Source organism: Scomber japonicus, chromosome 19 (assembly GCF_027409825.1).
Source record: "Scomber japonicus isolate fScoJap1 chromosome 19, fScoJap1.pri, whole genome shotgun sequence".
Classification (NCBI taxonomy): Eukaryota; Metazoa; Chordata; class Actinopteri; order Scombriformes; family Scombridae; genus Scomber; species Scomber japonicus.
Window position 1 is genome coordinate 24093897 of NC_070596.1, and position 22262 is coordinate 24116158.

A 22262-nucleotide genomic window follows, 5' to 3' on the forward strand; every position below is an offset into this window, starting at 1 on the left:
TTTTCTCTTGTTCAGCTCTTGTAATGTAAATGCTGGGTGGGTCATTTTCCCTCTTCCAGGTTTCTTGTTAAGGGCTTATCCTTAATGAACAATGACTTCTCTGTGTCGAGGTTGTGGTGGCTTATCTGTCCCTGGGCAGCTATTTCCTCTTGATACATGATCAGACAGAGGAAAGGAGGTCACATTTCAAACAAAAAACAACACCCTTTCTTTCTCTTTTTCTTTTGTAATAGCTACACACATCCTTTTAAATAACCTGAGTAGATGTGGTTGGCTTCATTATCTTGTGCTCTTTGTACTGAAGAGAAATGGCTCTGTTATCTTATCATGACCTTACCAGTGTCACTGTCTCTATGTTGCAAACTAAGCGATCCTGGAATTGTTCCTTATACTGCAGATTTTACAGCAGGTGTACAGTATCCACTATCAATCGCTCTATTTTGTGATGGCAAAACCGGCCTTATTGTCTCTGTCTGGAGTGTAACTCTGTACCAATCTGTTAAACAGTCCCATCTTCTCTTCTGCAAAATCCTTTCGTGAAACAATAACCATGACAACATGTATCCTATTATAACATTATCCAGCTTTACTCCCAGTTGTGGAGTTAATCTGTTCCATAAAGCATGCCAATGGAATCTAAAAGTCCCGGAAAACCAATGTAAGTAAACAATTGTCTGTCTGCTCATCTTCACATCACATGTTCCAAACTTTTTACTTCCCCCATTATAATTTTCTGAGTGCTCTTGGTTACTTTTACAACCAAAATGACCTATGTTTGAACTTGCGGCTTTGTTCTTGTTCTATAGTGAATTCAAAGTTAAATGCTTTTCCTGGTGCTTGACTTCCCCCAGAGGGTTGCACTTTGTCTCAGACCATGTGGTAGCATCCTATAACTTTTCTGGTGTGATAAAAGCATGGGGGCGCGTTGGAGTCTGGAAAATGATGCTGGTAAGAACAGAGTTGACATGCCTGTTAAACAAAGAGTCTACAGTTGTGCTAGCAGCTCTGAGAGGCTGTACTTAGGCACAGCTGTGCTTTGAGATAAATGCTAACATCAGCATATGAACATGCTTACACTGACCATGCTAACATACCGATGTTTATCAAGCATAATATTTACCATATTTACCATCTTAGATTAGTGTGTTAGCATGCTAATATTTGCTAACCCGTGCTAAACAGAAAGTACAGCTGAGGTTGAGAGGAACGTGATACATCTCTTGGAAGAGATCAGTGCAACTGTCCCATACAAGATTTCTTAGAGAAACGATGTACATTTAAAAGGGAATGCTAATAGATTTGAGTTTGGAGGCCTTTTCTCACCTACAATGACAACTTAACCCAAATAACAGTCTGGAAGAGTTCATAACCTAATTCTTTCTCGGTTTGGAGCAGCACTGTAGTAGTTATTTTATAAATACAATGGTGAGTGTTAAGTTTTTAAATTCCTAAAAGAAACCAAAAAACAACAACTTTATTTCTTATCTCATCCATCTAAATGAGGCTGATGTTTTATTTGTACTTGATGCCACTGTTTTGGTCATATTTGGACGATACTGGGAGGATGGAGGACATATTGAGGAGGGATGGAAATTAAATTATTTGATTGTGATGGTCCTGTCATTGATAAACTGTAAAAGTCCAATCAACAGAAGTTTAAAAGGTGGCCTGCTCGTTGATGAAAATTTAAGGGACTGCCAAAGTTATTATAAGTCCATCCTGAGGGAGACATGAATGTGTGCATCAAATTCCTCAGAAATCCATCAAATAGTGGTTGAGACATTTCACTCAACACCACAAATGTCAACCTGTCAACCTCATGGTAGTGCTAGAGGGAAGGTCATGGGATCAATAAAACCACTATAATGCATTGTCCGCAAACCAATAATGTTTGTATAATATGAGTGAGGTTAGGGGAATGAGGTGAGGTTGGGTTGTTTTTTGCCATTCCATCTAGCTGATGTGATATTTTACCGCATAAATTTATTCATTTGATGTAGTATAGCAGCTTTCATAGAAATAAAGTTCTGCTTCACAATAATAAAAGTTAAAAATAAGATCATGAAACATTCAAACAGTAAAAAACATACACTACAAGTTAAAGTTAATATATATCAGGCTACATGTTACCCTAAAAGAACCACATAAAAGGGAAATCACTCAACATCTTAAGGTGCAACAAAGGTCAATTTGAAAATATGAATCTTACAGAGACTGCAGAGCATATGTTTTAAGGAAGAGAGATCCATAGCAATAAGTGAAAATAAGTGAAACGTTTGTTATATAAAAAGTCAAGGGATCACTAAGGTCATTAGGAATCTTGCTCTGCTTGAATATCTCTCCCAGGTTTCATAATAGTCTCTAGTTGTTCAAAGATCACACGAAAAACCAAAAATGTCAACCACATAGAGAATCCATCCAACAGTTGTTGGGATATTTAACCACAGTGGTGGATTGACAGACCAACTAACTTTGATCCAGATGATTCGATCCCTCCTGATTAACCTTTCAAGCAAATGCCAGAAAACAAAATTATTCCAGCGCTTTGTTGTTGACTTGATTCTTCACTATATTGCATATTCATGACATGACAAAGCACAGACCAACAATAACTTCAAGTTACATATTTGTTTTCACCAAAGGCATATGTACTTTTGTCTTTCATCTGAAAAGAATTAAGAAAAAAAAATCAACCTATCTGAGACAGGCATCTGAGAAGTTTCCATGAGCCACAGAAAAATGAAAAAATGCAGGCAGAAAAACACTTGGCAGCTTTTTAATGTTGACTCCATCCCCCCCGTCTCTCTCTCTCTCTCTCTGCCTCTCTCTGGGCTTGGAAGCACTTGAATACAAGGTTCAGTGAATTGTTCTGGCATAGCCGCTTGTGTGTAATGACTTCTGACAGCAGTGGAGACAAACTGAAGAGCATGTCTGTCTCTGCATGAGTATTTACAAATCTACTCTCGGGAACCGCATTCCAATTCTGGAAACGCTATTATATGCAAGTCGCCATGAACAACCGCATGTACAGGATGCACTCGTTTGAAATAAATGGAGGACACCGAACTAAGACTGCAAATGAAACTGGCCGTAGATTTCCCTCAGAAAGCGATCAGAGATGTTTGGTATAAAAGTAAAGAAAGTATGAGAGTATGAGATGTATTAGAGTAATTTAAGAGGTACAGTTTTGGGGGAGAGCAGCTGCCTGTTCCATCATAGAGAGCCGCTGGCTTGACTGAATCTGGCCCTTGTTCTTATCTGGCTGTCATCCAACACTGATGGGATTCTGGTTCTGCTATGCATTATGGACTCCTTTTTTCAAAGTAAGGTTGTGCTCTTTAGATTGTTCTCATCTGTAAAGAAAACTTTGCACAGGCCTTGGGGATCAGAGCGTGTGGCTTTTTTTGGGGGGGTAAAAAATAGTGGTATACCCACACTATGCACTAAAGTAAACATGTTTAATACCAGCGTCCTCAGCAGTGACACAGCAACCATATCTATCTCTGTTTAAGTGCCATCTTTGGCCTCGGCGGTCTGGGCTGATGTCAGGTTCTTTGTAGTTAATGGAGACCCTTGAGAAGTTCACCATTTGGGCTTTCTTTAACCTCCACTTTGATGTTGCTCTAAATTGAGTCTGCAGTCAGCCTGTTGCTCTGGTATGCCAGCTGGGTGAGGTAAAGTGGAGGGGGGTGGGGGGTGGGGGGGAGGGGGTTGTTTGGGGTTGTTTGGCTGAGAACTCTTCTGCACTTGTCTTGACTCCTCTCTAATCTCTCTAATTGGAATCGGGGGTCTGAGGGTCCCCTGAGAGCTGCCATATCTTTGTGGTCACAGTGCCGTGATGTGGCGGGGTCAGGAGAACAGAGCTATCCAAAATGACTGAGTTGTTGTTTTCTTCTCTCCACTTTGGTCTGCTGCCCTTGAGGCCCCAAAAACTGGACAGCAGGCGAGGTGAGGATGGAGTTAACAGATCCACTCTGTTTTTTTCATGCTTGCTGTTTGTTTACATGGTGTGTGGCTGCAATTGTTATTCCTCTTCACACTCTCTTCCATCCTAAGTGTTATTGTAAGGAAATAGGAAGTACCCTGTAGCAAAAGGTAAAGCACAGGGGTTGTCAGGGTTTCACACGGCTGCTTACTTACACTCGCGTAGAATGAGCAGCATAAAACAGTCATGGGTGGGTTTTTTTTTTTTCTTTTACATTGCTCATATAAAATCCTCTGGTTCTTTTCCAGCTCCATATCTGGAAATCATATTTTTAAAACTTGAAGGCTGTCATATCTTTATTGGTGTGTGCAAACGTGTCTGCACATTGTTCATGGGTGTGCTGTATCATAGCTACACAAGCTGCTCAAGGCTTGTTATGTTTCATGGTGGAAAGTGTAAGACAGGAGCGCTGCATGTGTTATAACAGCTGTCGTTTTTTCCCCGCAGGGAGGCAACACAGCCCATGAGTTTTCCTCAGTAACTTTGCCTCGCTGCATGTGGGTCTCATCACATTGATGAGCAATTATACAAGGAACAGACCACAGTAGTTGAACTACGTACTGTGTTATTTTAAATGCACATTTTGGAGTGGTATCATACAAAGCATGAGGTTTGTGGTTAGTCTAAAGAGAATATAATACATGATGAGAAAAAACAGACAGATGCTATTTGACATCAAAAAGTAACATCAGACATTTTATTTACATTATCCCTAATCCTAGCCATCCGGATCATGTTTGATTCATATTTGTTCACATTTTAAGTGTATTACACATTTTCAGTTCCCTATTGTTCCATAAATTCAACCAATTAATAGAAATGCAATGTTTTAAATTAGTTATGAGACTTTGTTTTACATTTATCACACACATTCTTCTCAAATCACACTTTGACTTTCTCTCATTTTAAGCAACTTTTAGATACTTTCATGTAGTACTTTACACGACATGAGCTGTTTATTTCTAAATCTGGTATGCATCAATTTACTTATGGCCACTACTGTTATAGCCCCAGGTAATAAGAGAACCAATATAGAAAAGTCAATTATAATTTTATAATCTCATAAACCAGAATTAGGTAAATAGACTGCATTGAAATGGAGTAGTTTTATGATGAGGTGATATTAAAAAAAAGTGTGGTTGCAGAAAGTTTCGTTTTCATTAAGTTTAAAAACAGCAGCTTACGTCACTGCCCTCGTGTGACGAGAGAATCACAACCGTAAATCGGACCAATCGGACGCGGTTATTGCAGTAACCTCATCAGCCCACCGCTACACAAGCCTCATTACTGAGCTGCTGCAGGAGGAATGGATGCGGGCTGGAAGTGCAAGCGGATGATAGACTTTAGGGAGAACTTTTGAGTTTGGGAAATAAGTCTTTACATCTTTTTTGAACATGTTTATGATCACTTTTACTCGTCTGTGTGGTTGCTAAAGGACAGACACACACGCATCAAACTCTCTGACTCGGACTGCATCTGGCGAAACCCTCATACTCTGAAGCAACGTTGAAACTTTTCAGGACTGGCTCATTATGGCCATCCTTGATCAGCTGTTGCTTTTTAATGGCACCTTGGTGACTTCAAGTCACAAACTATGACATGATATGAAATCATCAAGGAGTAGCCCAGTTTTGACGCAGCGTGATGGAATTATAGAAGCACATATGAAGTCTGACATTTGTAAGATTCATTCTTCGTGGAAATGGCAAGCTGTGCCATATTGATGGGGCGCACACCACTTTTGATATGCAGTGTATTCATAATCATCGGTCTGTGTGTCGGATCCCCTAACCACAGTCGCCGGCTGGTCTGCTGGAAAGCCATCCTGAAGTGCCATGGAGAGCCAGAGTGCCATTACGCTTATGATCAGTACCTTTATGCCTGCGCATCTGTGCTCAGTGGGGAACGCAAGAAGTGTCCCAGTCACTGCATATCCTCTCTCATTCAGCTCAATCTAACCCAAAGCGGCCCGGCTCTGGAGGACTGCGACTGCGCCCTGGACCCGGTCTGCAGGAGCGCCAAACAAGCCATCGAGCCGTGCCTTCCGCGGACCAGCACCATGGGCTGCACCGAGGCCCGGCAGCAGTGCGAAACGGACCTATCGTGCAGCTCTGCCATGGGGGATTATTTATTTCACTGTCGAAAACTTTTCGGAGGGGAAAGGTGCTCGGATGGGTGCCGCAAAGTCATAGCCAATATGCGCACCATACCAAAAGCGCAACAGCTAGACACTTGTGTGTGTGATGGCACGGAGAGGAACATATGCGAATATATAAAAGTCAGCATGAAAACTTTCTGCTCTGATTCCAGCGACAGGTTCGCAGGAAGCGGCTTTTCAGACTCCGAGGAGGATTCTGACGACGATTATATCGTTGATTATATCGATTATTATCCATCCTATGTGGAAAACTCAAGCGACTCACCACATTTTCAGTCTGTACTAAATGTCGTGACCACCATCTTGGTTTTAACCAAATTTATCTGAAAAGCTGCTGCCATTATGGCTTAGTGAAATCACCTCACTAGCATCTGTCTGCTTTGTTGTAATCAGTCATATTTTAGTCCGTTAAAATAACACCTTGGACCAGTAAGTTGTACCTAAACTTTCTGCTATAGATCTGCACAAACTCATTGACTGTTTGAGGATCAGATCAAGGTTATAACACATGTAGCCTATTAGTTATATTTCATTTACACATTCGAAAATGTTCTGACTATGTTGAAGGAGCCTATTTTTCTATGTCAGCTATATAAAGCTAAATTGTACAGTATATTGTATGAAATTATTTTTGTCTAAATATTTGTTTATTATTGATAAGAGATTTGCACTGTATGAATAGATGAATCCCACTCTTTTACGACATTATGGCCACAGAAGAAGGAAAAAACTGTCTAAATGTCTTTATATTGTTGTTATTCACCATCATGTTACTTGATCAGAGGCAGGCTGTCAACGCTGCATGTACAGAGAGTTTATCCACAACTAAAAACCAAAGTTGATGTAAGTAAATTTGTCTAAATCCAAGGCCAGATGATGCATCTGAGAGAAAAAAAAAGAAAGTTCTTAGCTCTTACACTTGACCTTGTAAACATGGATGTTTGCTTTAGGTATAAAGTGTTAATTCTCCAAAAACTGTTCAAACACACAAGAGGGAAAGGTAAACTTCTCCTCTCGGGGATTTGAAGCACAAATGGAGCGACGAAGTGTTTCGGTCAGTTTGTTTATTCTCACCCCATGTGTTTGTTAGATGTCTTCACAATGACAGACTGAGAAATAAAAGAGGCCTGTGTTCGGTTGAGTGGAGATTTTAAAGTGCCCATTGTGAACACACTCCTCTGAATTTACATGCACATTAAATAAATAAGAGTTTTAAAAGGATTCTTTTTGAGGTGTTTTTTTGCTTCTGTTTTGGACTCACGTCTGACTTATTTTCTAAGAGATGCAAGCTTCACATATGGAGTAAAGTGGTTCATTTACAGTGATCTATATTCTTATTTTGTTTAGGTTTATAAGGATCATTTGCATTATGGGGGAAAATGTGCTTAAAGCAATCACCAGATGGATCTGTGAGAAAGAATTTAACATTATTTTTCTTCACATGTCACTGAAATCACAGTCATTTCAAAAACTGTGAATGTAACACTTTTGCATTTACCTTAGGTATTTATATCCTGTGTGTGCCACAAGGTGATAAAATCATGCATATAAAACATCTGACAAGTGCTTTTTCAGCCAAGAGTTGCAGGTCGTCTGTTAGGAAAATACAAAACAAACATTACTTGGAATTTATCCCAAACCAGCATGCTGTATTTAAGTTATGATTCATAAATGGAAACACTTTGAAATAAATGTATACCTGCTTTAAAGTCATCATCAAGTGACATATTGTTTTATAAACTGTAGGTTCACCATAATTGTTTTAATCAGCAGTTATTACAAACATCAACACATTTTCTGAGCAGTGGTGACAGAAAGTGGTTGCTAAGAAAAATGAACTGTCTTACTGTTTATTAGATGTTTTAAACAACTTGTCACGTATACTGAGATTTCAAGATTTATATTTCCAATGCAAAATGCCATTTTTAATCAGTTATAGCAGTGAAGGTGCACGATACATGCGTCTGTTTACATGCTCATGTTAGGAGTTAGTCCGCTCTCTGCACTCACAAAAAAGCCAGTGTCCACGCCTTCACTTGTGATAATGGGTCTTGAAACCATTGATGGCCGCCATGTTGCTTTTCAAGGAAAAGAGATGGGCCCTCCAGCCCATTGATTGGAAGAGAAGTCGAGTGGCACCTCTATTATGGAGATGCAAAATACACAATGGTGCTGCAGCACAATGGGGGGGCACTTCATTCACTCTGTTCCTCTGTCACCCTTTCAGGGAGTGGGGGGAGCATGGGGAAACAGCTATCCCAGAGGAAGACAGAGACAGAGGCGTTATGTGAGAAAGTTCAGCCTTATTGCATGGTCCAAACTCCTGCTGATACTCCACAGTTTAACTTTCATTCGTGCAACAGATAGTTCTCTGTGAGTTGTTTAGAGGGGGATAGAGCAGGATCATCACTCTCTTTTTGTTTGGCACTCTCTGTTGTACAATATGACTTAGCTCTTGAAACACATACGCCATCATTAGGGGGTTGAGCAATAGAACGGTCCAGATAATAAATCCAACAATGGCAGTGATTGTCAAAAAATACCAACAAAGTGATGTGGTAAAGGCATTTCTAAACCTTTGTTATGAGAAGCAAGAGCCTGCCACTGTGACTTTAAGAGAACAGGCCTCTGCTCCAACCATTAATAATTGTAATGCCTTTTATTATTGTTGAGGATAATGAAGGGATGAGAGTCATATGGGGGCCCCAGACCATACTTTGCCCTGAAATGTTTTCAATTAACTTTTGGCACCAGAGGAAAATAGGAATGTTGTGTTTTTTTCCCATGGTGAGACAGAAAAGAGTCAACTGGGGCTTTTGGTGCAGGGACCAGAACCTCATTAAAATTGCCTCATCATAACTCAAACTGCTACTCGGCCAACCTCCACTCCACCCAGCCCCAAATCTTTCGTCCTCTCTAGGTTACACTATGGAAAAGCAAACAAGGAGCCTGAACTTAGTTGGATTTGTAGTACAATATTCACATTTTACACATCATACATATATTTGCTCATACTGTGGTTACACTGTGTCAGTCTTTATGGTTACCTGGCTACTGTCGTCATGTGTTTTTCACATTATATTATAATATTGGATGAACATCAGAATCACAGTCTGGGCCTATTTGCGAGTCAGTTTGATTTATTCCTTGGTTAGGATAGCACAATGGAAATCAAACGACTGTCTTAAAGTCGCAGCGGAGTCATTGCAAAACATTTTTGAAACTGCTCAGCTGCCAGACTGACTTCTTCCTGTTGAGCCTATTTTGAAACTCCCAGTCCTGAAATAAAGTGAACAGCTTCTAATTGAGTTATACTCTTGTCTGCCTCCTATGAACCCAGAGAGAGAGATGGAGTTATAAAAAAAAAAACGTGGGGTTCAACAGAAAAAGAGGGTAAAGTAAGCATTGAAAGCGACAGTTGGTTCTCTGGTTCTCTAGATATGTAACAAGTAAAGTTGGAAACCTTATATCTATTGAAGTTTTTCGCTGCAAGAGATACATTTGAACTTAGACAGGAAACTGACCTCTTTCCTCCCTTTGGAACCAGTGGAAACTGGCACGCAGCCGAGTGAAGCCACTGGTTAGATACAGCCACAAAATTTACCTTCTAGTAAATACCACACCAATAATGTAACCAAACATGTGAAACATTATGACACATTATCTTAGCTTTGGATTTCTTTTGAATTTGTTGAATTTTTTTTAATGAATCAATGAGTCAGTAGAGCTATTGAGCAAAATTGTCAAACATAGATTATCTCAGCCCCTCAAATAGAGGATCTTTCTGGTTTTATCAAGCTTTTCATAAAAAAGAGAAAATAAAAATGATCATCTGTAACTGCTCTATAAGATCTTACTAACATATTGTCACTGAATTGCAAATACAATACAATTAAGAGTACTATTCCTGGTTAGTGGATTAAAAACACAGTCACACAATTACACAGTACAGGTCCTAAAACAGTGGTGGGACAATATTGGCTTGTGGGCCAAATTTGGCCATACAACAAGATTATGTGGCCTCTTAATGAAAGTTTTTTTTACGTGACTCTTCATAAGAATGAGCTGCAGGAGGGAAACAGGGAGTCTTAAATATAAGACTTGTGTACATTGCACTAAATGAACTCTTAGCATCTTAATATATCTAAATTATGAGATGAATAAAACAGGCACACAGCATAAGATGGCCTTACTTTATAATGTCAGATGGGTATAAACATTTGTGCTCTATGAACCAATTTTGGTCATGAAAGAAGTGAACAAAATAAACAAAAAAATCAACAACATCAACCTCACAATAAACAATGCTGAAAAAAACTGACCCGTAGTTAAAGATAATTGCTGACCCTTATCTTAGAATAAATATGTAAGTCAATGCTGTAACATGATAAAACACAGTGTATCAGTCATAATGTTCAGTAAACAGTCATGTCAGTTACACAACAAAGTTATTACAGCAACCAAAGTCCAACTTTTCCCACATTTAAAATTTACACAGTCTGGGTTCAACCATTTAATCACATTGGTATATTTGGGTTATACAACTCAGTTTGACCAAAGATAAACAAACTTAGAAAAAGAGAAGTTGAAGTGAATAAACCTCAGTGACCCACAATAATTGGAGTTGGGGGGTGGACTTGAAGAAGGCAGTACCCTGAGCTTTTAGAGAGGTGGGAAAGGTGGAGGAGGGGTTGATTTAGATTGAGGGGTTAATGGGGGAAGGGTCTGGTTTGGTGGAGAGGGGCTTTGCTGGGTTGAATGTCAGGGATTTCAAGCTTCTTGGAATAATGATGCAAATAGGGAATATTTATTCAACCAATCAGATTTTTCTAGGCTTTCAGTGTCCAGGATGGCTGTATAGGAATTGTCCTTTAGTTGCCTCCCCTGTTTCTCTTCTGCAGCCTAGCTAAAGAGCAATGGTGCAAAGGTTTTTCAAGGAGTGAGAGAAGAACAGGAGGAGGGGGAGAAACACAAAACATAGCTGACAAGGGGCATAACTTCATTTCCACGGTGCTGGGGACAGCTGTGTGGAGTAATCTGCCGTAGCAGCCCTCTAAAACTTCAATGCCTTTAGTGACCCAGGGAAGTGGGGAGGGAGCAACTCCAACTGTGTCCAGGCGTTTAGGAGTGTAAGGGGGCTCCTTTCACACCCCTTTGAAGGGCTTTTGTTAAAAAAATATCCCTTACCTCTCCTTCACTGAAAGCAAGGACTATGTGTTTATGAGACGAGACAGCATTGGTTCACATTGTGAGAGCAAAGCATTGCATGTTCCTATAGCTTGTGAGAAACAAGTTGCAAAGCTTCAGTTTTTATGAAGTAGATTTATTGCATGTTCTCTGCTTGCCATCATATTTTCTTGGAACCAGCGTGATAAGCTTTTTTTTAAGCTTATTTTTTTTAACATCTGCTAGCCAGAAATATTTAACTAGAGGTTTTGTATTTGGCAATGAAGACATTTCTACTCAGCACACTGAATACAAAATGTTCCCATTCAGTATCTCTGGCATTTACACTGAATATATTAAAAATAGCAAATGTAATTTTCTCGCATAATGGAGTTCATTGGAAATGCCAGTGAGGTGTTCACAACAGCTTTGAAAATTCTCATTTAAGCTTTTAAATGTTCACCTATTGCTCAGTTTATATGAATAAATATGAGTAAAGAGAGAACTGTGCAGTCTATCGATGAGGAGGGGTTCATTATTTTGTGCTAACTGTTCTGTTGGAGACTGAAGAAATAACAAAACATTTTAGACTAAGATAATGGGTCGAGGCTGAGTTGCTGTCTGGTCTGAATGGGGTCTCCCTGGAGCTCAATAAGGTCCCAAAGTTTTACTCTATTATGCTGACATCCTAAAGGCCAGGGGCCACCACCCCCAGTGGTTACTTCTCAAGTATGCATTCATCACACCCCCCTACACACACACACACACACACACACACACACACACACACACACACACTCGCTCACAAACGTTTGGACTCCTCTCTATTTAAGTGATGACAGGAAATGATATTCCCAGAAAGCTTGAGAGAGGAAGGAGTAATAAATAATATGAGATCAGAAGGACCAAAGCTGCTCATATGAACTTACACAAACTAACAAAGTTCTACATGTATGTCCAATACTCTAATATTCAGATAAAGTTACATGTTATTATTTAGTTCGTTTTCTTTTGTGAGTCTCGTACTAAAATCTGTAAAGGTTTTTTGGGCTTGTTATTAGTTGTTTGCTTATTTGTTGTCCAGTGTTTGACATGTTTAATCATGACAAATAGCATTTAGAACAAGGTTTCCTAAAGAATTCACTTCAGATTAGGCAGAAAGGAAATACTTAGTGTATCCAAGAAAGTTTCATCTCCACAGGTCTGTGCACATTCCTTAATGTTGTGCAAGGCGGTAACAGTATACTCGCTGCTGTCTCACTCACTCACTCACTGTTTGCTTAACACGGCCGCCTCTGGCATGAGATTCTCTAGTCGTGCCTGCTGCGTTGGCGCTAAATGACTGAGGTTAAATATATTTATTTATTTAAATATTCTCTTTACTGTCTATGGTTTAAATCCAAGAGCAAACATGGAAATCAAAGGTTGTTAAGCTAAGCAAATATGACAGTCATCCTTTTTGCCTATTGTGAGTGTAAATCCACAAAAGCAATAACTCAATGTTAATGATTTTACCATTGAAATTGAGAAAAGACTTAACAATACCAGCATTCTGCACACGAAAAGAACACGAGCAAGAAAGAAGAAGGCATTGTGGACTGCAAAAAATGGATTTGCACATTTTACACAGGACTTAAGGACTCTCATACACAAGTTCATTTTGTCACAGTAGGAAACACACAGGTGCCAATAACATTAATGATGGCTCTGTTAAGTTCACGTTTCCCAGTGCCATATGAGAGTGTGACAGTGAGCCAGCATGAACTGTACCATGACCCTATAAACTGAAGCAGCTGAAAGGAATTCAGCCATCAATAATTTTATTATGTACACCTGTGCTTTTCTTGTGATATGTCATAAGAGCTGTTATTTGTGTCTCCGTGGAAATCCAAGACACACACATTACTGTGAAAAGATTTTAGGCAGTAGAAGTTAAGTGAGGATACTTTTTAACTTAAAGCCATGAATAGTTTTTACTTCATACAAAATTCAGAAAACCAAGAAAACCTAAGGACATTTATATTTGGTGTGGCCACTCTTTCCCTCACAGTTCTTCTCAGTACAGATGTGCATAGTTTTTCAAGGTATTTGGCAGGTCGGGTTGTTCCTGCATCTTGGAAAACTCACCACTTTTCTTCTGTGGATTTAAGTGTCTCAGTTGCTTCTGTCTCTTCATGTAATCCCAGACTGATTCAACAATGTTGAGATCAGAGCTCTGCTGGGGGCCATACCATCTGTTGTAGGACTCCTTGTTCCTGTTGCTGAAAGTTCTTTTTGACTCTGGCTGTGTGTTTGGGGTCACTCTCATGCTGCTTATTAAATATGAAACAGATCAGGCTTCTCACTGATGTTACTGCATAGTGGATATGAATCTAAACATCTAAAGTACTTGAAACTTTTGCACAATCCTATAAATGACCATGAAAATGACTGTATTTCCATTTCATGTTTAATTTTTAGCTTAGCTTCAGGAGAGCTGATTAGCGATGGACACAGTTTTGGCTGTTGTTGGGGTCAGATATGTTACCTCTCATGCGTGTATAGCATAAGATTCAAATAAGCTAAGACAATGAGTTTTGGCATTGCATACTCCCCCCCCCCCCCCCCTTAAGTCCTTTCCTGTGTTACATGACCTATTAACCAGGAGTAGCAGCAGCAAACTGCACAAACAGAAGCAAGCTGTAGCAAATGTTCACCAAGAGCTATCTGACTCTAACTTCAATGACTAGCCCCCTCACAGGTTAACCATCACAGAAATATAGTACATTGATCTGCTCAGAAATATTGGACAATAATGGAAAGTCTTGTCTTCAGTGTAAGAAAGAACTACATAATGTTGCTGCTTTTGTTTCTAATATGGTTCAAAATTCTTCAACCAAGCTCCTGTTCCCAAATTACATTACAATTACATCAATTTAGACATTTGCCAAAGCATATATGGGTTTATGTTCACGTGTGATTGATGTTTAGGAACAGTCAAAGACAACTAAGAAAAACAGAATACGCATGTAACGTCTTCCTTTACGTCGTGTTTATGTCCAACACCTTAATCTCTGATCTCTGTCCACCGGCTGTCTCTAGTTGTCCTCTGTGTCAGTTCTCTCTCTCCACAAAGGCAGCTTCTACTCATCTGGTTCTCATTTGCACATGCAGCACAACCAGCTGGAATGTGTCCATGCTTTTAAAGATGAGTTATTACCTCATTAATACACACTTCAGCTCACACTATTTTAAGTGAACTGAAGTTGAAACACACACAGTGTTGTTTGCTGTTAAACAGCCAAAGTTCTTTTGGATCTAAATGTAAGTCTGACTAATGATTGAACAGGGCACACTCTTGTTTTTTTCTGTCCAGGGGGTTTTGTGGTTGTAAACAAAAGCACAGATTTTTAAAATGAGATCTTTATAGTACACATACCACTTGATTTATTGTATTATAGTGAAGCAGTAATATGCAGCTACAGAGACTAAAATAAAAATAACTGATAGGGTTTAAAAAATTCATATGATATGGTAAAATATTAAAGTATATACCACACATTTACCAGGATCAAAATATATTATTCTTTATATATGTTTAGTAGCTGTTAATGTTCATTAAAAGTAGTTCATAGTAAAAAACAAAAATACCAGAAGACTTTTTTTGTTGGGGTACAAAGGATCATTTAATTTTCACATAAGCTTATTATTTTCAAATAAATCCATTATGTGTACATATTTACAATGAATACTGTATTCTCAAACTCCTGACACTAAAATCACAAATGATTTTTAAAAAACAACAACTGTCACTTTATGATCTGACCTCAAGATGGCTCTGTTGTCCTTATTAAGTATGCTAGCAGAATTTTGATCAGGTACTTGAATCCTTTGATATTTACTTTTTTTTTTTTTTAAAGAAAATGTTGCTTTGTCAGAGAGAGAGGGAGAGAGAGAAAATGAGAGAGATTATGTTTGCTGAATGGTTGGATATGTGCTCAGCAGTGCTCTTCACTCCTGGTATCTCCTCTGCACTGAGCTCCAGGGAGCCCATCATTGTTGCAGGCACGTGTTCTGGTTTGCTTCCTTCCACTACAGGTAGACCAAGCAGACCAGCATGACCAGTTGCCTTCCTGAGTGACAGTAGGTTTTGTACCTGCAAAACATTATCCAAAATAACAAATACTGTATATACTGGAATACCATATATTTTGATTTATCTGATATACCACACTGTTCAATCTTACCTGCATATTTAGATTTATCCCCCTTATAATTCTGGCAGGCCAACCCTTCAAACAGACTAGAGCACAGGCACATACACTTTCCATCCAGCAGAGTAAGAGTGCCTCCGTTATGACAAGGCTTGCACTTGCACACGTTATATTCTGCCACATAGTCTGATGTGGCCCGCTTTAGGTTGGTTATCCTTGCGTTAGCATTTGGCATTTCCACTGGAATTAACATGTAGATGGGTTCTGGCTGTCAGAAACAACAGAAAATGTGAATTATTTCACTGGCTTGAATATTATGATAGAAAATGTATATCACAAGAAATACCATCATCTTTTATTTACTGAATCTCTTTGAATAGCCATGGTAGCAGCTCTGTGAAGGTACTCCAGCATGCTCACAATGAAAATGCTAACATAAAACATTCAATATTTTAAATAAAATACATCATAAAAAAAGAAAAATGTGTGCAGCTGGTAGGCCTACACATTTTTGCATAATATACAAATGTACACATTTTACCTGTATCCATAAAATTAAAAAATCAGCATCAAAACATGTTGTTGTATTCATCATATTTTATAAAATGTTCACCTGGACCATAAAGTTGTAACTGTGAATGTTTTTTTCTATAAATTAAGAGAATTTATGAATTTGAATTAGTGCAGGGACTAATTATGAGTCAGAATAAGAACAGTATGTAATTCCTACCTCACTATAAATCAGCGCCGGGGCATCAGAGATTGTCCTGGCCCAGTTCTGATAGGTATCAAGGTCCATCACTCCTTCTTTATTTAATTTAGCCCTCATAACAACAGCACTTTCTAGGGTACCTCCTTTCACTGATGTCATCACCTTATCCACCAATGCTTTGCCATGAGTATCAACTGTGTAACAAGAAAAGGGGTCTTTTAGTCACATTTCATAAACTGACACATTTATGTAAAACATGCTCACACTAATCACATTATCTGTGTATAGTCATTAGAAAAGTGTTTTTTTTGTGGTAAGGACTTTTACAAGTAAGCCTATCTTTCAAAGTCATGGTCATTTCAACAGTATAGTTTCTTTTTTGGTCGTTTGCCACATTTTTTCCTTGCTGAGCTGCTGAGGGATGCGTCCTGGTAGTTGCATTGCTGGGGTAAACAACAAGTCCTCCAAATCACATGACAAAATACGTTATTGGGCCATATCCTACAGTATGACTTGTGTGTTTCAATCTAACACCACTATCAACAGGACAACGTTGGAGTTACAGTTAGGGATCGACCATGGTCATGGTTAAAAAAAAATCGACAATGAAGGTATGAAGGTTAGACCTCTTCCTTCTGAGGGCTTTATAATCACACTGCATTGTTTCCTACTTAGCTCTCGGCACACAATAGTCATAATCCCTACAGCTGCTCTTTCTATCTGAGCATGCTGTAGCCTCCCATTAGATTTGTGTGAATTTTAGAAAGCATTTTTGCATCTTGTCCAAAATTTCACAATGTTTAGTTAAGAATAATTTCACAGCCAGTACGGACAGTAGAAATGAGTACTGTGACCAATAACTCTTTCAATGTGTATATAGCATGTGAGTATTGTATTAAGATAGACATGAACACATGACAACCTATCCTTTAAATACTGACTTTATACAGAAGGGTTTACTAAGTACTTTGATATGGTGAAACAAAAAAAGCAGACCTTGATTTTTGGTTGTTACATTTTCACAACCATTACGGTTTGCGTGTGCTTTTCCATCAGACAAACTTGTTGAACCAAAGTCTGCTGTGATGCCTAATTTGAGGCATTCTTGAACCTTTCTCTCGCTGATATCTGCAAGAATCATAAAGTATAGAAGATGAGTGCTTCTCAGTTTAGCCGACATTGTGATATGAAACACAGATGACTGACATTTCAGTCTCATAACAGAAATTTAAACATTTGCTGGGATACACGTACTTTTCTCCTTGATGGTGTCCTGATTGAGAACATACAGCAATTCATATTCACCACCAGATTTCCCATTTTTGGTGTAGTGAGTTCCATAGTCCTCCAGGAAGGCAAAATAAATACCCTTCTCATACTCCAAAGGCAAAGATTTGACATGCTCGAGGAATTCATCTGCCACTTTGAGCTCACGGGAGCGCATCCTGTAGGTGCTCAGCTGTACTTTGCCCATCACCCGCATAAAGCTCTTGTTCTGAGTGTGCAAGAGAGAAGTATTAATACATACAGTTGCAAATGATATGCACTGTTTTTGAGATAGTCTTAAGATCACTGTCTGACATTTACCTGAACATTGGTGGTCTCTGCAACTTCCTTAATCATTGTGTTCTTCTCGTATCCACTTTCGAAATTCAGGTTTAGAGAAACATTGGCCAAGGACTTCTCACTTGGCTTAAATTTAAATGAAAGTCCAGCATCAACTTTAACACTCATCTCTTTCAGCAATTCCCTTAGAAGGGTATGTGAGTCCTCATAGATTTCTTGAGAAACAGTTTCTTCCACTTTAGTCTGGAAAGAAAGGATGCAAAAGTGTTAAGAGGACAAATCATGAACATTTCAAGGTCTCTATTTTTACACCAGGGATATACTGGAATATATATTATAGTTTAAAAGACCCCCAGTTTATCTTGTACTAGGTCTTAATGCAGCCTCTGTCTGAAACAGGCTGTTTTAGCTACTGTCTCTTTAATGCCCTCCTCCCAATGAGCTCACTATGTCCTGATTGGATAGCTTCTGAAAGCTGCCTAATAAATAAATAGTAGTAAGAATTTCACTTCTTTTGCTTTTCTTTACTCAGGGTTATTTGAAAACTATTCAAATAACCTTGTGCATTTTCAAGCTCAAATCCAATCTAAAATGTACAAGACAATGCCAACAATCCATGGACGGACAGCTGTTGGTGGGCATGCACAAAGGATCTGATGGCAGAAGTAGAGGTACCATTGCAAACAAATGGCGCTTTTCCACTACAAAGTTCCAGCACTACTCAGCTCGACTCGACTCGACACGGTTCCAGGAACGACCTTTTCCATTACAAAAAGGTACCTACTCAACGTGGGCGGGGTAGTCATAGCACGGCTATGCGAAACTGCCGTGACTGCGTTTTACATGCGACACAAACACATGAACAATGGAGGACATGGAGGCGATGGTGTACTGCTGCTGTATGTGGCTTTCTGTCACACACAAAGCAAGAAAATTGAGCCCTATGGCTGTAACACTTTTGCCGGTATTTAAAAATGCCGGGTTTGATTCTTGTGTGGGACGGCTCATGACTCTTCCAGCGACAACTCTTCTGACCAATCAGCGGCCGGCAGCCTGTTGACGTCACATTTAGTATCGGCTCGGCTCGCTTGGAACCTCAGCAGAGCAGGTACTAAAAAAGTACCATTTACCAGGTACTATCCCTAGTGGAAACGCAAAAAAAAGTCGAGTCAAGTCGTGCTGGAACTTTGTGGTGGAAAAGCGCTAAAAGCATTCAGAGCAGGCTGAAGACCTGGCTTTTTACACACATTCACTTCAAGTTTTTGAATCTTTGACTATGTTTAACATAGACATCCAACACTGTAACATGGATCTTTTGGCTAAAATAGTAAGCAGGTTTTTAGCTAACCTGATAGTTGAGGACACCAACATTCCAGGGAAGCCTGTCATGCCTCCCAGTGTTTGGATTCCTCACACGGTCACACCGCCCATTGAAGTAATCGTTGTTGAAGGGGTTCATTCGGGGATCTGCACCCAAGATGTTGATTCTAGTGCATGGACACAATAGCCACTTAGACTTAAGACAATAATGCCTGCTTAGATGAAATTGAAGGGTGTGAACTATACTGCAGGCCTACACCACTCATGTAGAGGTTCTGTTAGTTGTGTGTAAAGGAGTAGATTGGCATTTTGGGAGATGCCCTCATTTGTTTTCTTGTGTTTGATGAGAAGATTCCACCAATTTATCTGTCTGCATATGAGGCTAGACCCAGTTATTAGCACAAAGACTGGAAGCAGGGTGAAACAGCTGGCCTAGCTATGTCCAAAGTTTAAAATAACAGTCAGTGTATTTTTTTCCCCTTGTGGAAAGACAGTCTAGCTATTTCCCCTCGTTTCCAGTCTTAATCAGATGTGCCGGATTAATTTCAGCAGTGTGGGGGCCAAAAAGTGTGTGTGTTTGTGTGTGTATGTGTAGCAGTAGATAGACTGGAGACTCTTAGTTAACTTAACTCGAGTAATACTGTTACGGGACAGTAACACTTCTGCAACTGAGTAACAACAAGCAGACAATAGGAATATTAATATAGTTCTCCTTGTGTCGTAAGCAACCATGGCACAAAACCATATTTCACTATAAATCAAAAAGAAACATTACTTTTGCATTTCTTCATCGCCTAAATAAACTTTGGGATCAACTTGATTGCCTTTATTGAAAAAAGCGACATCATTAAGCAATTCACAGACTTTCAAATTGTGTGTTGCCTGTGTATAGCTACCAAATATTTGTCTGCCTTCATTTTACCTAATGTATTTAGAGTGGACAGAAATGATTGAAACATCTTTTTACCGTAAGTGTTGTAATATGTGGGCATTTGCTGGGCTACAGTGATTCACTACTTAAAATAATGTTAAAAACAAATCAGATAAAATAGATAAAAAGTGACTCAGCTCTTAAATCAACTAACTCTTACCCATATCCTGCTGTCCTGCCTTGCTCATTGGTTTCCAGGGCTGTCGCACCACAAGGTTTACGCTCAGCCTCACAGTCCTCGTCTGATCCATCTTCACAGTCATAGTCCCCGTTGCACATTAATCTCTTCTTGATGCAAGGACCTGTGTAGAGATGGTTAATCTGATTTGACAGTTTTTTCAGGGCTTAAAATAATTAAGCAAGGTGTATTGTATGTGACTTACCTGACTCACACTGGAACTCTGAGTCTGAGCACTCAGGTAGTGGAGGCAGTTCACATTCAGTGTCTGGTACACAGAACTGTTTGTCCCCCACTGATCCCTCACAGGACGCGCCACCAAACTGGCTAAACACTAATGTGCTTCGAGAGCGCCTCTGAGGATCAAAAATGAGATCACGCTTTTTTATGCATCTTCATTTCCTTATCAAGGCAGACAGTCGGAAGCTATAGAAACAGTGAACAGTAAATTTGGGTTTACTGAACGACAAACTTTGTCTGAAGTGAGGCTTCCATGTTTGTTTGGTTTTCAGTACTTCTGTATTATTAAGCAGCAAGTTGGATATATTGGAGCTGTTAGAAAAAATCCACTGTTCCAGTCATATTATGACTTGGAAGTTGGGGAGTAACTCATAATTATGGCAATTCCAATATAACATGAACGCAGCATAATTGTTGTCCTCACATATTTTGTACAATAAAGGGAAAATAGAAAATGTAGTATCTACAAACAGAATGTGTTCTTGTTTCTTAAGCTTTTTTGTTAATTTGAGCTAGTTACCTTTCATTAAAAATATTTAGAATTGCAATTTAAATGCATGTTAACCACATCAAATCAGATGAATTCTACTGGAATCAGAGGCTGCAGTTTGCCGTTAATGAATAAAAAATCAAATTCTATAAAAAAGACAGGCTTATTAGCTTTTAACCAAGATGTTTAAATGCCTCTTGATTTTCTTTATGTGACCTAACAAATTAAATTACTAAGATGTTAGAGCAAAATTGATTTTTCAGTTACAGACAACAGTTACTGTACTTTTTTTTCCTATTCTAGTCCAAACATATTTACATGAACCCCCTACTACAGCACCACTAAAAGGTATTAATTGAAATATGACTGCAATTTGGCTTCGTAGGGCAGAGCAGTTTGTCAAATGAAAGCTATTGTGATTAGATTAAGGAAAAAAAGGAAAAAAAGAAAAAGGGTTTTACAATTGACTTCAGTTTTAAAGGACCTACTTGGGTTTTCGTGCAGGGATCACAAGAACTCCACGCTGACCATTGGCTCCGTACACAATCCACTGCTGGTGGATCAGGGATAGTCACTCCCCTGAAATATATAAATGATTCAATTAACTTTTTATAGTGAACCCAAATCCTTGGTAAGTAAATGAAAACAAATCCTTTCCATTGTTTAAATGAAACAGGAAATATACGTACATTCCTTCTCCAAGGAGCACCAGACTTAGACACAGGCCAAAGAAGCCCAGGGGGAGAGCGACCTCAAGCCTCATGATCAAACTGTAAAGAAGCAAATGTGATGTTACATTTGTCCCCTTTTAGTCTTTTAAGATACCCCCCTGTCAATGATTATCCAACTGCAAAAGGACTGTGTTTTTGTTGTCCAAGTCAATACTTTGGATGTCAGGTGATGTTGATTCAGGGTGTGGAAACTCCCCAAATTCGTAATCTAGTCAGTATATTTTGTTCTTCATATTGTGAGCAAATCCTCTACAAAAACATATCAACAACCATGAAAGTGATGAACCATTTCTTCTCATCCTCTCTGCATCTCTCATCTTATATAGTTCTTACATACTACTTTACTAAAACTATATTAAACTGAGAAAGAAATATTCCTACATATACGGAGTACATGAGTCTACAACAGAGATTTAACCAAGATTTTTTTTTTAATGCAGTATTTTCAGTTGGCTGTAATAACTGGTATTTCAAACTATTTAATACTATATTGACTTATGCACTGAATATATGACAGAAATGATCAAACTTGTCAAAAGTGAAACCCTTTTGAAGTCTATAAGTGTATAAATGAATATAAATCACTGCAGTT

At 38.9% G+C, this 22262-nt stretch overlaps 2 protein-coding genes across 2 annotated transcripts; one reads left to right on the forward strand and one right to left on the reverse strand.

Moving 5' to 3' along the window:
- The first annotated feature begins 5292 nt into the window (after positions 1-5292).
- Positions 5293-7521, forward strand: LOC128380391 (growth arrest-specific protein 1-like). The gene has a single exon (XM_053340194.1). The coding sequence runs from the start codon at positions 5688-5690 to the stop codon at positions 6468-6470; it is 783 nt and encodes a 260-aa protein (XP_053196169.1). The 5' UTR covers positions 5293-5687; the 3' UTR covers positions 6471-7521.
- Positions 7522-14947: 7426 nt separating this feature from the next.
- Positions 14948-21775, reverse strand: c9 (complement component 9). Its single transcript, XM_053339432.1, has 11 exons — positions 21629-21775; positions 21428-21518; positions 20415-20565; positions 20192-20333; positions 19129-19267; positions 17802-18023; positions 17469-17709; positions 17211-17342; positions 16233-16408; positions 15536-15770; positions 14948-15444 (listed from the first exon to the last, which is right to left on the reverse strand). Exons 1-11 carry the CDS (start codon positions 21700-21702, stop codon positions 15287-15289), a joined length of 1761 nt encoding a protein of 586 aa, XP_053195407.1. The 5' UTR covers positions 21703-21775; the 3' UTR covers positions 14948-15286.
- Positions 21776-22262: the final 487 nt, after the last annotated feature.

Coding starts and splice junctions, on each gene's coding strand:
- c9 (XM_053339432.1), bottom strand. CDS start 21,702: ATGAGGCTTGAGGTCGCTCTCCCCCTGGGCTTCTTTGGCCTGTGTCTA. Junction 17,343..17,468: donor GGACACCATCAAGGAGAAAA/GTACGTGTATCC, acceptor TGATTCTTGCAG/ATATCAGCGAGAGAAAGGTT. Junction 15,771..16,232: donor CGGCGCTGATTTATAGTGAG/GTAGGAATTACA, acceptor TGTTTCTGACAG/CCAGAACCCATCTACATGTT.
- LOC128380391 (XM_053340194.1), top strand. CDS start 5,688: ATGGCAAGCTGTGCCATATTGATGGGGCGCACACCACTTTTGATATGC.